This window comes from Chiloscyllium plagiosum, chromosome 25 (assembly GCF_004010195.1).
Source record: "Chiloscyllium plagiosum isolate BGI_BamShark_2017 chromosome 25, ASM401019v2, whole genome shotgun sequence".
Taxonomy (NCBI): domain Eukaryota; kingdom Metazoa; phylum Chordata; class Chondrichthyes; order Orectolobiformes; family Hemiscylliidae; genus Chiloscyllium; species Chiloscyllium plagiosum.
In genome coordinates, this window is record NC_057734.1 from 13,460,968 (window position 1) to 13,477,079 (window position 16,112).

Here is a 16,112-nt window from a genome sequence, read left to right on the forward strand (position 1 = left end):
TTCAACTCCCCCTCCCACTCCACAAAGGATATGCAGATCTTTGGATTCCTCCATCGCCAGACCACAACAAAATGATGGTTGGAGGAAGAGCGCCTCATCTTCTGCCTAGGAACCCTCCAACCACAAGGCAGGAACGCGGGTTTCACCAGTTTCCTCATTTCCCCTCCCCCCACCTTGTCTCAGTCAAATCCATCGAATTCAGCACCGCCTTCCTAACCTGCAACCTTCTTCCTGACCTCTCCGCCCCCACCCCAGTCTGACCTATCACCCTCACCTTGACCTCTTTCCACCTATCACATTTCCGACGCCCCTCCCCCAAGTCCCTCCTCCCTACCTTTTATCTTAGCCTGCCGGACAAACTTTCCTCATTCCTGAAGAAGGGCTTATGCCCGAAACATCGATTCTCCTGTTCCCTGGATGCTGCCTGACCTGCTGTGCTTTTCCAACAACACATTTTCAGAAGGGATTAGAAACCAAGCCTCTTGGCTCAGAGGTAGGGACACTGCCACAGTGCCACAGTGGCTCAAAAATAGGTTCTTTCTAGTCAACCTGTTGGGGAGATGGTATTATATACCGCTAGAGTAAGTAGGACTTGAATCCATGTCTCCTGGCTCAGAGAGAAAGATACTACAAGTGCACCCCTAGTTCCCAAAAGCAGAAAGAAAATGTCTCATAATAGTCCTGAGAAGCAAGGATGCTCTTGCCTTCACCAAGATCAGCAAACTCCTGTTCCTTATTGTTCGCACAGCAATCACACTTCCTCTAACTGTCCTGACAGCAGCAGGCATGCTGCTCTTCATTATTCCCACAATTGCTTTGATCTGGATCATTATGCCCTCAGCAATTGTGCTCTTCATCATTGTCTTCAGTTGCAAATGAGTCCCTCCTCATTGTATCCAATGCAGCTAGTGTTCTTCTTTCCATTCTACTGAGATGAGCAGGCATTCTCTTTCCATTGTCCTCATAGCAGCAAGTGCACTCTTCTTTGTTCTTATCAATACCAGCTTTATCATTGTTCTCAGAGGTATAAGCTTGTTTCTCACTACGGTTCCAAAATTAGCAAGTGCATTGGTCACCATTGTCCCAAGAACAGCAAGCATGCTCCTCACCACTGCTTGCACAGCATGGAATGCACTTCTCATTACTATTTCCTCATTGACACCCAGTTTTGTCATTTAGGCCTGTCATTATCAATTTAGAAATTTCAATAACAACTCTTCAAAACTAAGAGAATCAATTGCAATCTGAGACTTTGACACTTTCATCAGCATCTTTACCTGAGTGTGTGAAGGACGAATGCCTTTCCATATTATAAGCCAAAAAGTGCATCCTTTCCAAGAGAGACATTAAACTTGACAAAGTTTTATTCAACCTTTTCAGTAATGTTATTATACACCTATAAAGCAGGTAGGACTTGATCCAGGCCTCCTGGCTAGTTCCATAGCAATTAAATATGTTTCCTAATCAGCCTGTTCAGACATGTTATTGCTCAACTCTACACTATAAGGCCAAAAAACTGATCTTTTTAATCAACCTGGAATTTGAAACTGGTTAGTTCACCAAAGTAAACATTTTTAATCACCTGTTAAGAGACATATTATGGGGCAGTTGGAACATGAATGCAGGCCAACCAGCTAATCCCATAGAATACATATTTTCTAATCATCCGGAAATAAAAACTCATCTTTGGAATTGTCCAACCAGTTGCCTGTATGCAACGTTCCTCTAGTAGATAGCGAAAAGGTGTGGGTCTTTTGCAGGCACTGGGAACAGATTTGTGGTGACTTAGACAGGATGTTGCTGAGGACAAATAGACTGAGGGACTTGGTGGCTAAGCAGCAAGATTAGTGAGAGAATAGGATTATATATGCCAGGGAGTGTCAACTATGTGCCATGAGAAATCTGGTTTTCATAGAAATCATATAATGGAAACAGGCCATTTGGCCCAACAAGTCCATACTGATCCTCCGAAGGATAACCCACCCAGATCCATTCTCCTATGTTTACCCCAACTAATGCACCTAACTCACACACCCCTGAACACTATGGGCAATTTAGCATGGCCTAACTCCCCGACCTGCACATCTTTGGACTGTGGGAGGAAACCGGAGCACCCGGAGGAAACCCACGCAGACACGGAGAGATTGTGCAAACTCCACACAGACAGTTATCCAAGGTCGGAATCGAACCTGGGTCCCTGGCGCTGTGAGGCTGCAATGCTAACCACTAAGCCCATGGTTTTGTGTCTACTCTGCCATTTCAAGGCTATTATAGAACACTCAATAATCTTCTGATATATAGAGTCATAGAGATGTACAGCACGGAAGCAGACCCTTCGGTCCAACCCGTCCATGCCGATCAGATATCCCACCCTACTCTAGTCCCACTTGCCAGCAACTGGCCCATATCCCTCCAAACCCTTCCTATTCATATACCCATCCAAATGCCTTTTAAATGTTGCAATTGTACCAGTCTCCACCACTTCCTCTGGCAGCTCATTCCATGAAGGCACCACCTTGTGCGTGAAATAGTTGTCCCTTAGGTCTCTTTCATATCTTTCCCCTATCACCATAAACGTTTACCCTCGAGATGGTCTGTGTGTTAAAAGGATTCAAAGTTTCTGTTGCTGCCACCTTTTAAGGAAGAATTCCAATGTCTCATGATCCGCTTTGAGAAAACAATTTCTGCCTATCTCTGCTTAAATGGGTGATTATATTTTTAAACAGTGACAACTAGTTCTAGTTTCTTCCAAAAGACAAAATATTTTTTCCTGTCAAAATCCCTCAGGATCCTGTATGTTTCAATCAAGTTGCCTTTGACTCTTATAAAGTTACAATGGTGTCATAAAGGGAATGGGGGAAACACAAGTTGCCTGAGCTGGAGGATTCTGGGACACTTGATCAGTTATTTGGCTGAAGAAGATGATGAGATAAGGAGGAGGCAAATCTACATAGATAGAAAGCTAACAATGTTATCTTTGGGGCAACTGAATACATAAGTAGGAGGTTATGCTTCGAGTGTACGGTTTACAGGTGAGACTGCATTTTGAGTACTGTGCACAATATTGATCGTCTTATTGAAGGAAGGTATTAGAAGCAGTTCAGAGAAGATTTATAAAGACTTGTTTATTTTAGAATATTTTTAAGGTGAGAGGAAAAAGATTTTAAAAGGACATGAGGGACAACTTTTTTTTAACATCAAGAGTGGTTCGTGGGTGGAATGGACTGCCAGAGAAAGTGGACACAGGTACAGATACAGTGTTTGAAAGACATTTGGATAAGTTCATGAATAGGAAAGGTTTGGATGGATATGGGCCAATCACAGGCAGGTAGGACTAGTTTAGTTTGGGAACATCTTTGGCATGGACTGTATGAACCAAAGGGTCTGTTTCTATGCTATATGACTCTGTAGCAGGTGGGACTTGGCTCACAGGAACAGTACAACTACACCACAAGTGCCCTTAGATCCCCAGAGTAGATATTTTTAATCAAATTATTTAGGCATGTTATGACAAATGTCTGGGGCAGATGGGACAAGAACCTGGGCCCACTGGCCTGGAGGTAGGAACACCTTGTACTGCAATACAAAGCCAAGCCAGAGTTGAGATTTGGAGGAGCAATGAATTTTTTTTAAAATTAACTGGTTCAGATACATTATGACACATCTCCACCAAAGGTAAGACTTGACTCAGGCCTCATGGTCCCAAAATGAGGACACTGCCACTGCACCACAACAGCCATAAGTTTCTCTGTGGGAGGCTAGTGGACAATGACATTTGTACAAGGTCACACCAATTAAATTCATTTCCCAATGACAGAGTCAATACTGCAGCCCAGTCGATAGCATTCGGAAACATAGCTGGCTTCCCCCAGATGCAGGGTGCTATTGACTCAACAGATGTGGTACTGAGAAGTCCATATCACAATGCTGTGAAATTCATCAATAGGAGAAGGAATGATTCAATTAATGTCCAGGTCATCTGTATTTACCATTACCAGTGCCTGGAGGTATGTGCCCCTGGCAGCTGCCACAACTGCAAGATCTGGAGCAGGCTCATGTACCTCATGTTTTGAGGGTCCAGCTGCCTTAAAGGGCTGGTTACTGGGTTACAATGGGTACTTGTTTTGATCATGACTCATGATACTATTGTGGAACCTCGTGTCTGATGCAAATACATTTACAGTGCTGTCCATGCTTCATTCAGGGCCATGGTGGAGCAGATGTTAGAACTACTGAAGATGTGGTTCTGCAGCTTGGCTTGGTCTGGGGGAACCTTTCAGTATGGTCCAGACAGAGTGTGCTACATCACTGTGGTTGGCTGTGTTCTGCACAATTGCAGCAGGCAGCAAGGCAATATGATAGATACTGAGGAACTGGTAGACTGAGCATAGTCTTTGGGGATGAGAACATTGAGAGGAGGAAGCTCTCCTTGTGCATGATAGATTCCTGCTGCAACAGGCACTACCAACCAGACTGGTTCTGGTTGGCACATCAGTAGATAAGAGCTGGGTGTATCAAACCATGGAATGTAAAGTAGTTCTGATGCATCATTTGGCTTGCATTATGTTAGCAAAGTGGAGCCTCTACTTGTGTTAATTGTGTTCTCTTTTGCTGGTTGGTAATAAAAATTCATATCTTGTATTGCCCAACTGGTTACCTACGTATGATGTTCCTTTACTGGACAGTGACAAAATGCAGGTTTACAATGGGTACTGGGCACAGAGTGCCGATGACTCAGAGAGGTTTAGAAAGAGTGTTGTCGAGTATGTGTAAACTGAGAGAACTGGCTGTGAAACAGCAAAATTCGTGAGAGAATAGGATTGTTTATGCCACGGAGTGCCTTGAGCACAATGATTTTGTGTCTGCTATGCTATTACATTAGGTGAGGGGCAATGCTGTATTGCCAAAGCTTCTCTGGGTGCACAGCAACCTTTAAAGATTGCAAAGGTGCCAGGACAGCTGGTATTTTCAGCAAACATCCGGTGAGTGGTGATTTGTTCTGGTACAGAGTGAGTTGGAGGATGGGGCTAGATCGAGCAAGAGGGAAAGGATGGGTAGTAAATGAACACAGTTTTTAACATGCGGCAAGAAAATTTGCTAGGTCTCGTAGAGAAGCAACACTCCATGAAACTCAAGAAAACTAACACTTTGTCAAAAACAACATAAGATTCAGCTTGAATTGTCAGTTTTTCTGGATCTCTATGTTTGCACGTTAACCTACATGCCTAATCCATCTGTTCATTTCTGCCTCAAATTTCTACCTTGTTCTGTAAGCCTCTTGTTTTTATTTGAATAGTTTTTATTATGGCATATAAGTTGATGTTTAATAATTTTGATGTGCTCATCCATGCTGATTTATGAGATCATGCCCAAGCTAAACAGAATTGCTTTGCCTATACATATTTTGATTAACTTGTTAGGACGTGATTGCCAGCTCTTTGACAAGCAAGTCCATATCCTGTTTCTCAGACCTGTCTCATGCTCTTTTTTGCCTAATCGGATTGCAATATCGGCCTTGAATTCTGGGGAATTTACCTTTGTTACCTCTAGTCTATTTCAGTGCTGGCTAGCTGGTCATCCTTGACCCAACATAAATCTGAATTAATTCAAAACCCTGCCGTCTGTATCCTAAACTGCAGCAAGTGCCATTCATCCATTATCCCTGAACTACATTAGTGCCTGATCCAACAGTTTTACCCTAGTTTTCAAACCCCTTCATAGACTCTTGCATCCCTGTAATCTATCCCAGCCTAACAACCCCCCCCAGATTTCTGTATCCCTCCAATTCTGACTGCATTTTTATATTACATTTTAATCACACCGCTATTAACGATCATGCTTTCACCTGCATTGGCCTGAAATTGTAGAACCCGTCCACCTGAATTTCCTCCTTTAATACACTCATTCAAACAAATTTTGGTTATCTATCCAAATCGGTCCTTATATGGCTCTATATCAAACTTCGGTTGATCACCTTCTGTAAAATATTGGGTTTTTTCATTCTGGTTTGATCTCTTTCCAATACAGGATCTCAGTCCTGGATGAAGATAAGTTTGGTCACAATGAATTCATCGGGGAGACCAGAGTTTCTCTGAAAAAACTTAAACCCAATCAAGCAAAGAACTTCAACATCTGTTTGGAAAGAGTGGTACCAGTAAGGGAATACTAGTATTTTAACCTGTGGGGCCTATGCCTTGTGGTCAATTAAAACGTTGAATTTTCAGTGCTCGCATCAAGGTTCCAATCAACTAAATTAGTGGCTTGAAATGTCCTCCATCAGATAATGTGTAAAATGAGCTTTGAGCAGTCTTGACTCTGTTTCAAAGTGACATGACTCTCAAGAATGCCCTAAATACTGGCATGAATGTGGTAATGCAGCTGGTGGTAGAATTCTCACTCCAACTTTGGAGGAAGACATGGGCTGACTAATGAACAAACCATAGAAAGAAACAAGATCCCAAAGTGTTAGATTATGTATACATTTTAATTAATTTGCATGTACTCATTTGCTGTCCTTCAGGTTGTCGCTAAATCCATTGTGAATGTTTTCATAGGTAAAACGAGGTTCAACAGTTGGATCAACACGAGGAATGTCACTTTATGAGGATGAGGTAACTTAACTAAATCGTTTCTCTGTGTTGTTGATTTAAAAAAAAACCTCTGACTGAACAATAACTTATATTACGTCTTTATGTCCTATGGGGTCTTTCGTGGAACATATTTTATTTGCTTCATGGGATGTGGGCAGTATTGGTCAGGCAAGCATTTAAAGGCCATTCTCATCTGCCCTCTGTCAACCACATTGCAGTGGGTCTAGAGTCCCATGTAGACTAGACTAGGTAAGGATGGCAGATTCCCTTCTGTAAAAGGAGGCTTGTGAACTAGATATTTAAAAAATAACAATTGACAGTTCCATGGTTGCCACTAGATGAAATTCTATAATGTTACTGAATTCAAACTTCAGCACCTGCCTTGGTGGGATTCGGATCCATGTTCCAGAACAAACTTTAGATTACTAGTCCAGTGACATTACTATGATTTGTGTGGCACAGAGCTATTTAAAAACATATTAGGTCAGATCATTTAAATACTTGGTCAAGGAAATAAGTCTTAAGGAGCTTCAGAAAGGAAGAATGAAAGGGGGAGATACATAGAGGGAATTTCAGAATTTGGAGCCGATGCAACAAATGTTGAGAAATCAAAATTTATGAATAAAAAAATCAGAATTGGAGAAGCACACATATCTTGATGGTCTATGGAATTGCAAGTGATTATAGTGATGGGGAGGAGCGAGGTCATGCAGGTATTTGAAAGCAAGAATGAAAACTTTTAAATCAACATGTTTCTTGACAAGGAATCAGTGTAGACCAGTAAGCTCAGGGGTGATAGAGAAATGGGACCTGCTCAGAGATTTGGATTATATGAAGTTTACAAGGATGGAATGTGGAAAACCAATCAGGAGTACCTTGGAATAATAGAGTCTAAGGCTGTGGGGCCAGATGAAATTACAGAGATAAGGAGGAGTGGGATTATGGAGGCTATGGAAGGATTTAAAAACATGAACAAGAATTTCAAAATTGATATGCTGTTGGAGTTAGAGCTAATGTGTACACTGAGGTAATGGATAAATGATGGTGTGTTAATGCAAAGGCAGCAGAGCTTTGAGTGAGCACAAGTTTATTTAGGTTGGCATTAGGGGTCAGCTAGGAGTTGGAATATTCAGATATAGAAGAAACAAAGGTTTCAGCAGCAGATAAACTGAGGCAGGATTAGAGTTGGGTTTGGAAGGAAGCAATCTAGATGTTAGGGTGAACATGTGGTCAGATACGCATTTCAGGGTCGAACATGACTGGAGATATTCAAACATGGAATTCTAGGAAAAATTGGCATAAATTTGGGAGTCAAAACAGCTGTCAATGACAGAGGGGTGCGGGGTGCAAATGAGATTAAAAGAAGGCAGTAGTTTGCAAACACCAACGACACAAAATGGGTTTTAGAAGACAGAAGTAAAAGTAATAAATTTCAAAAAGAAGCAGTAGAACAGGGCCTGAGAGTGCTAAGAAGATCAGCTGATGTCAGGGGCCAAGAATGAAAATTGGAGGATGACGAAACATAAGAAAGTAGGAGGTTGGTTTCATGAGAGGACAAGGAGAAGATTTGAGAAATTTAAAAATAGATGAGGTCAGAACTACAGCAGAATGGAACAATAAATAATTTTGTCTTTTTGTGATAAAGAGATCCAGAGATAATATGTTCCTGTTAGGATGTAGGTGTAGGGAATGCTGGATGACAAGAGAAATTGAGGATTTGGTCAAGAAAAAGAAGGAAGCATATATAATGAATCACAGAAGGTTGGTCTGCAGGTAAAAGTAATTAAGAAGACAAATGGAATTTTGTCCCTCACTGCTAAAGGGATTGATTTTAAAAGCAGGGAGGTTATGTTGCAGCTGGTGAGGCCACACCTGGAATATTGTATGCAGCTTTGATCTCCTTACTTGAAAAAGGATGTCCTGGCACTAATGTGGGTGCAGAGAAGGTTCACTAGGTTGATTCCGGAGTTGATGGGGTTGGCTTATGAGGACAAACTGCATAGACTGGGATTACATTCATTGGAATTCAGAAGAATGAGGGGGATCTTATAGAAACATATGAAATTATGAAGGGAATAGATAAGATAGAAGTAGAGAGGAAGTTTCCACTGGCAAGTGAAACTAGGACAAGAGGGCATAGCCTCAAGATTAGAGGGAGCAGATTCAGGACTGAATTGAGAAAGAACATCTTTACCCAGAGGGTTATAAATCTATGGAATTCCTTGCCCAGTGAAGTATTTGACACTATTTCAATAAACGTTTTTAAAGCTAAGACATATGCTTTTGAGCAAAAATGGAATTAAGGATACGGTGAGAGTGTGGGTAAATGGATCTGAGTCCACAAAAAGATTAGCCATGGTCTTATTGAACAGTGGAGCAGGCCATGGGGCCAGATGGCCTATTCCTACTCCTAGTTCCTATGTCAGGTATAGACAGCAGAGATTGAGTGAATTTCGAGAAGAGTATAAAGGCAGTAGGAGTATACCTAGGAGGGAAATCAGGAGGGCAAAAAGGGACATGAGATAGCTTTGGTAAATAGGGTTAAGGAGAATCCAAAGGGAATCTATAAATACATTCATGACAAAAGAGTAACTAGGGAGAGAATAGGGCCCCTTAAAGATCAGGAACATCGTCTATGTATAGAAACGCAGGAGATGGGGGAGATACTAAGTGAGTATTTTACATCAATGTTTATTGTGAAGAAGAATATGGAAGATACAGAATATGGGGAAATAAATAGTGACGTCTTGAAAAATGTCCATATTATGGAGGAAATGGTGTTGGATTACTTAAAAAGCATAAAGGTGGATAAATCCCCGGGATTTGATCAGAGGTACCCTAGAACTCTGTGGGAGGCTAGGGAAGTGACTGCAGGGCCCCTTGCTGAGATATTTATATCATTGATAGTCACAGGTGAGGTGCCAGAGGAGTGGAGGTTGGCTAACATGATGCCACTATTTAAGAAAGGTGGTAAGGAAAAGCCAGGGAATTGGCCTGAAACCTGTGGTGGGAAAGTTGTTGGAGGGAATTCTGAGGGACAGTATTTTCATGTATTTGGAAAGGCAAGGACTAATTAAGGTTAGTCAACATGGCTTTGTGCATGGGAAGTCATGTCTCATGAGTTGTTTGAAGAAGTAACAAAGAGGATTGATGAGGGCAGAACGATGGACAAGATCTATATAGACTTCACTAAGGCGTTTGACGAGGTTCCTCATGGTAGACTGGTTAGCAAGGTTAGATCACATGGAATTCAGGAAGAAGTAGCCATTTGGATATAGAACTGGCTCGTAGGTAGAAGACAGAGAGTGGCGGAGGAGGATTGCTTTCAGACTGGAGGCCTGTGACCAGTGATGTGCCACAAGGTCCAGTGCTGGGTGTGTTACTTTTCATCATTTATATAAATGATTTGGATGTGAACATAGGAGGTTAATTAGTTAGTTTGCAGATTACACCAAACTTGGAGGTGTGACAGACAGCCAAAAAAAGGTTACCTCAGAGTACAGTGGGATCAGATGGGCCATTGGGCTGAGGAGTGGTAGATGGAGTTTAATTTAGATAAACGTGAGGTCTGCATTTTGGAAAGGCAAATCAGGGCAGGACTTATACACTTAAGGTCCTGGGGAGTGTTGCTGAACAAAGAGACCTTGGATTGCAGGTTCATAGTTGCTTGGAAGTAGAGTCGCAGATAGGTAGGATTGTGAAGATGATGTTTGGTATGCGTTCCTTTATTGGTCAGAACATTGAGAAAAAATTTGAGAGGTCATGTTGCAGCTGTGCAGGACATCGGTTAGGTCACTTTTGGGATACTGTGTGCAATTCTGGTCTCCTTCCTATCGGAGGGATGTTGTCAGACTTAAAAGAATTCAGAAAACATTTTCAAGGATATTGTCAGGGTTAGAATGTTTGAGCTATTGGAGAGGCTGAATAGATTGGGGCTATTTTCCCTGGAGCATCAGAGGCTGAGGGGTGACCTTATAGATGTTTATAAATCATAAGGAGCATGGATAGGGTCAATAGTCAAGGTCTTTTCCCTGGGGTGGGGGAGTTCAAAACTAAAGGGCATAGGTTTAGGGTGAGAGCAGAAATACAGAGATACTTAGATAACCTGAATGAGATGGGCGGGCACTATTTCACTCGGATAATTGAATATTCTGATAATCGCTTTTAACTTAAATAGGGGAACCATACTGATCTAACGCTGTGCTCTACCAGAGAATTTGTTTAAATCTATAATTTTAATGAGTCTGCCATTTAAACAAAATAATGTTTGCAGTCTGCAAATTACAGGTTAAAATGAGAAGAACTAAACCCTTTCCGTGAAATCCCAGCATTAAACAAGGTCCCGGAACAGATTCTACAGTCGCAAGACCATTTACAGAATCAGTTTCCGGAATCTCAGTCTCACAATAGAAAGACACAAACCCCACCTCGCGCATGTGCTTAACACTCTCGGCCTTATTTTTTAATGAACAGTCCAGTAACGTGCCGGGAATATCATAAACCACTTACAAAGGGCTGTGTAACAACCCTTACCTAAAAAAAACCCAGTCACTGATGCTTGAGCTGCTTGTGTTTCTTTGTTTTTGCCAGCGTTTTCACATCATCTTCAGTACAGTTAAATCGAATACACTCACCTCTTTGATGTAACGTTTTTGCAGGACTTTGAAATCTTCTTCAGATAATCCGATATTCAGATAACCAAGATTTCTTTGTATTTCAAATGGACTTAAGGGGCAACCTTTTCACCCAGACACATGTATGGAATGAGCTGCCAGAGGAACTGGTGGAGGCTGGTACAATTACAACATTTCAAAGGCATCTGGATGGGTATATGAATAGGAAAGGTTTTGAGGGATATGGGCCAAATACTGGCAAATGGGATTAGATTTAGTCAGGATATCTGGTCGGCATGGATGAATTGGACTTAAGGGTCTGTTTCCGGTCTGTACATCTCTTTGACTCTGAGTTATGGGAGATCTGGGAAGCAGTAGAAGCAGATCATAGAATGATATTAAAACATTACAACGCATATAGAAGTCCATCGAGACTACACCAATACTCCCACCCAGACTCACCCCACCAATCGCCACCCCCATCCCGTAACCCTGCATTTACCAGGGCTAATCTGCCTAGCCTGCACATTGCTGAACACTATGGGACAATTTAGCACAGCCAACCCAAGGAACTTGCACTTCTTGGGACAGTGGAAGGAAACCAGAGCACCCAGCAGAAACCCATGCAGGCATAGGGAGAACATGCAAACTCTACACAGGCAATCACACAAGACTGGAAATGAACCTGAGTCCCTGGTTCTGTGAGGCAGGAGAAAGTGAGGACTGCAGATGCTGGAGATCAGAGTTGAGAGTATGGCTCTGTGAGGCAGCAGTGCTAATTGCTGAGCCACTGTGCAGCCCATTCTTGTTACTTAACCTTATTCTTCAGTGGAATCTAAATAGATTTTGCATAACTCATATATGCTTCATTTGAAAAGTTCAGGGTGTTTATTATGATACTGAATGAATGGTTTTGATGTTAGAACACAAAATCACACTTATTACTGAAGGTAGGAGTGAAAATGGAGGAGGTAATTGGTGGAAGAGGATCGATAGTATTCAAGAAGAGACACGGGGGTGAGGGATTATCTTCAGATTATGGAATGTTCTTTGAACAAGCAGTTTCGGTGATGGACAGTAGGCCTAAATATTTCATACCAGGTTTGGTAATGGATAAGTAAACCAGTTGTCTACAAATCTGTGTCTTTTAGACTTTGAGGAAAGGAGAGAAGGGTTATACTGAGAAAATAACTGGGGTAAGAATGTGATTGATTTTAATGGAACTAGAAGATGGCTGTGCCATAATAGTAATGTCACTAATAATGCAGACCCCCAGGCTAATGATCTGGGGACAAGGATTTGTATCCTTCATAGCAGTAAAATCTGGAAAATAGAATAGTCTATTGGTCTAATAGGGCAGTGTAACAATTTTCATTGGTATATAGAATACAATGTAGCAAAGGGTGAAGTTATGCACTTTACTAAGAAGAATAGAGGCACAGATTATTTTCTAAACAGGGAGAGACTTTGGAACTCTGAAGCACACAGGGACTTTGGAGTCTTATTTCAGACAAACATGCAGGTTCAGTTGGCAATTAGGAAGGCAAATGCAATGTTAACATTCATTTCAAGAGGTCTAGAATACAAGATCAGAGATGTAATGTTGAGACTGTACAAGGCTCTGATCAGACTGTATTTGGAATATTACAAGCAGTTTTGGGCCCCATTTCTGAGGAAGGTCGCTGTGGCCTTTGAGGGAGTCCAGAAGAGGTTTACATGAATGATCCTGGAATGAAAGGCTCTGCATACAAGGTGCTGTTGAGGACTATGGGTGTGTTCTCTGAGGTTAGATGGATGAGGGTCGACCTCACTGAAACTTACAAAATGCTGAGAGGCATGGGTGTAGTGGACATGGAGAAGATGCTTCCACTAGTAGGAGATACTAGGACTCCAGGACACAGTCTTAGAGCAAAGGGACAACCCTTTAGAATTGAGATGAGGAGGAATTTTTTCAGCCAGATGGTGGTTAATCAGTGGACCCATTGCCGCAGAAGGCTGTGGAGACCAAGTCATTGAATATAATTAAGAGATTGATAGAAAGTTTCTTGATTAGAAGGAGGGTCAATGGTTATGGAAAAAAAGTAGGGAAATGGAATTGAGAAACATATCAGTCATGATTGAATGGTAAAGCACTCCCAATGAGCTGACTGACCTAATTCTGCTCCTAAATCTTAGTAAAAACCCATCTGGTTAATGAATATCGTTTAGGGAAGAAAATCTGCCATCCTTACTTGAAGCCACAGCAATGTGGTTTACTCTTAACTGCCCTCTGAAATGACCCAGAGTAGCAATTAGGGATGGCAACAATCCCTGCCTTGAAAATAACACTAACATTACATGCAAAAACAAATATAAAAAGGGGCTTTAAAACTGAATGGCGTGTTTAGGTCCCACTCCACAAGGTATGATCAATTATGAGCCAGAACTAAATAGTCAAAAATGCTGTGGTCGACTTCAGGAATAACACATATAGAAAAAGTAGGGTTGGGTGGGGGAAGGAGAATATATCTATAGGAGGATACAAGGAAATGATCAATGACCACCTTATCAATAATAGTTATAATGGATATTAAAGTCAAGCAAGATGGTGAGATTGAAGAGATGGTTATAAATGTGGGTAAGGGAGTTTATATGAAGGGAGAGATTTAGAGATGGGAGAAGGGAGGGAAAGAAAACTTTTGATTTAGGTTGGTATTAGTGAGGATGCAGAAGCTGAAGGAGGAAAGAGGATGCCTTGGTCTAATACCTGGGTGGGTACCTGAACAAGGATTTTAAATGAGAGGTGAGGGGTGGAACAAAGTGATAAGCTGAAAGAAGTTGTCAGGCTAGTTGTAGCTCATTGTAGCTCATGTATTACTCTTCCCTTTTGCAGCATGCAACAATGATTTTCCCAGCACACTTGGTGAATGTACATTTGCCATGTGCAGTAACTGTGTCTATACTTTTTCAGTACACCATTTTTAGGCACCACTCCTTAGAGCAGTTTGTGCACTATAGGTTCCCCAACAAAAATTTCAGAGCTACATTCAAAGTTGCAGCAGTAAATTTTGACCAGCAAACTAAATAGGCTGCTCTAACAGTGTTTTGAAGATCAAGTGAATCCTGCCTATTTTAGGCCCTCCCATGTGCTAGTACTGTCTTTCTAGTACATTCTGGAACAAATTAATAACAAATTAATCATTGGTTTGGTACAACCTGGCATGTCATTGTGTATAAACCTTTCTAGTAGGATTCAGTTGAGATATTCTTTTAGCATTTTCACACTGATGCACTGTTCTTTGCCTCCAGGCTGATCATAGTGTTGATACTGAAGAGAGAGGCCGGATTCTTGTCTCCCTCCTATACAGCAGCCAGCAGGGAGGCCTGATTGTAGGAATTGTACGTTGCGTTCATTTAGCTGCCATGGATGCCAATGGATACTCTGATCCTTTCGTCAAAATGTATGTAATGTTATACCTGCCTTTCCACTTGTTGAATTCTTCCTAACCTCCAGAGTGCCTGTTAGAGTTTCAATCTCTGCTGAATGCTGTCAGTTTTGAGTTGTTCCATTTGCTTATGACTGTTTACTATCCTGCCTAGTCTGCCAAACTTCCATCGCAAATCCATCATTGACACTTTATTCTCTTATCAGGATCAACTCAATTTCACTCCCAATTTTCTGTCTGGGCTGTACTGTTCTGGTTTCATTCTGTAAAATCAGCAACATGCAAATTGGTCTCAGTACATAAACTTTGACTGTCAATACAGAATTTGCTACCCATCCATTTTCAATGTCAGACTGAGACCTTATTTCCTGATCATCTGTCCAAGTTGTCCTGTTTTGTTATCTAGCCTTAGTTTTTTGGAGTTTTTTTTTGTCTTGTTCTTTGCCTAAATTAGCAAGGTAAGTGTGTTCATGCATTATGTACTTCTTTTTGTTCATTGACCAAAGAGCTCATTTTCAATGTTACTGCTGCATTGTTAAGCTAAAAACTGACAACTTCCTAAATTGTACAAACCAAGGACAAAATGTTCATAACTTACTCTTGGCTGGTTATCTTCAACTTCTGATTCCTCAGACAGTTAGTTAATTATTTTTGTTTAGTTATACTGTGGATGTACTTACATCACATGGTCTGCAGTCATTCAAGAAAATGGTTCATCACTGCTTACACAAAGGCAATTAAGGATGGGCATCGTGGTGAAGATTTATAATATTGCGTTTGTGTCTGGGAACTTGGGTTCTAAAGTAGAGGTAAATGGGTTTTTGGTTTTCAGATCTGTGATAGTGACTTTATTTTAAGTTTCAGCAACTCAATTGTTTTAGCAGTGGGTCAAAACAGCATTTCCCAAGAAAGCATGTGACTTAAGTCAAATGACTAGACAAGTTACCAGGTGAGGAAATTGCTAAAGTGTCTACTAAGTAGAGCTTTTGTGAACCAGAAAGAGACCGATGGAGAAGCTAGAGGCCAGAAGCAAGTTCAGTTCAGAAGCCTCATATCAGAAAGTGTGTTATTTAGTAACCTAAAAGTAGTCAAAGTGCCTGGAAAAAAAGCCATGTGTTAACTTACAGAGTCATAGAGATGTACAGCACGGAAACAGACCCTTCGGTCCAACCTGTCCATGCTGACCAGCTATCCCAACCCAATCTAGTCCCACCTGCCAGCACCCGGCCCATATCCCTCCAAACCCTTCATACACCCATCCAAATGCCTCTTAAATGTTGCAATTGTACCAGCCTCCACCACATCCTCTGGCAGCTCATTCCATACACGTACCACCCTCTGTGTGAAAAAGTTGCCCCTTAGGTCTCTTTTATATCTTTCCCCTCTCACGCTAAACGTATGCCCTCTAGTTCTGGACTCCCCGACCCCAGGGAAAAGACTTTGCCTATTTATCCTATCCATGCCCCTCATAATTTTGTAAACCT

At 41.5% G+C, this 16,112-nt stretch overlaps 1 protein-coding gene across 5 annotated transcripts in view; it reads left to right on the plus strand.

Annotated features, from left to right (window-relative positions):
- The window catches only part of LOC122562579 (rabphilin-3A-like), a 239,783-nt gene that overhangs the window by 206,803 nt on the left and 16,868 nt on the right, over nt 1-16,112 (plus strand). For all 5 annotated transcript variants that reach the window (XM_043715534.1, XM_043715537.1, XM_043715533.1 and 2 more), the window contains 3 exons: nt 6,028-6,154; nt 6,555-6,611; nt 14,492-14,643. In XM_043715534.1, the coding sequence (XP_043571469.1) occupies nt 6,028-6,154; nt 6,555-6,611; nt 14,492-14,643 (336 nt within the window). The remainder of the gene's footprint in view (nt 1-6,027; nt 6,155-6,554; nt 6,612-14,491; nt 14,644-16,112) is intronic.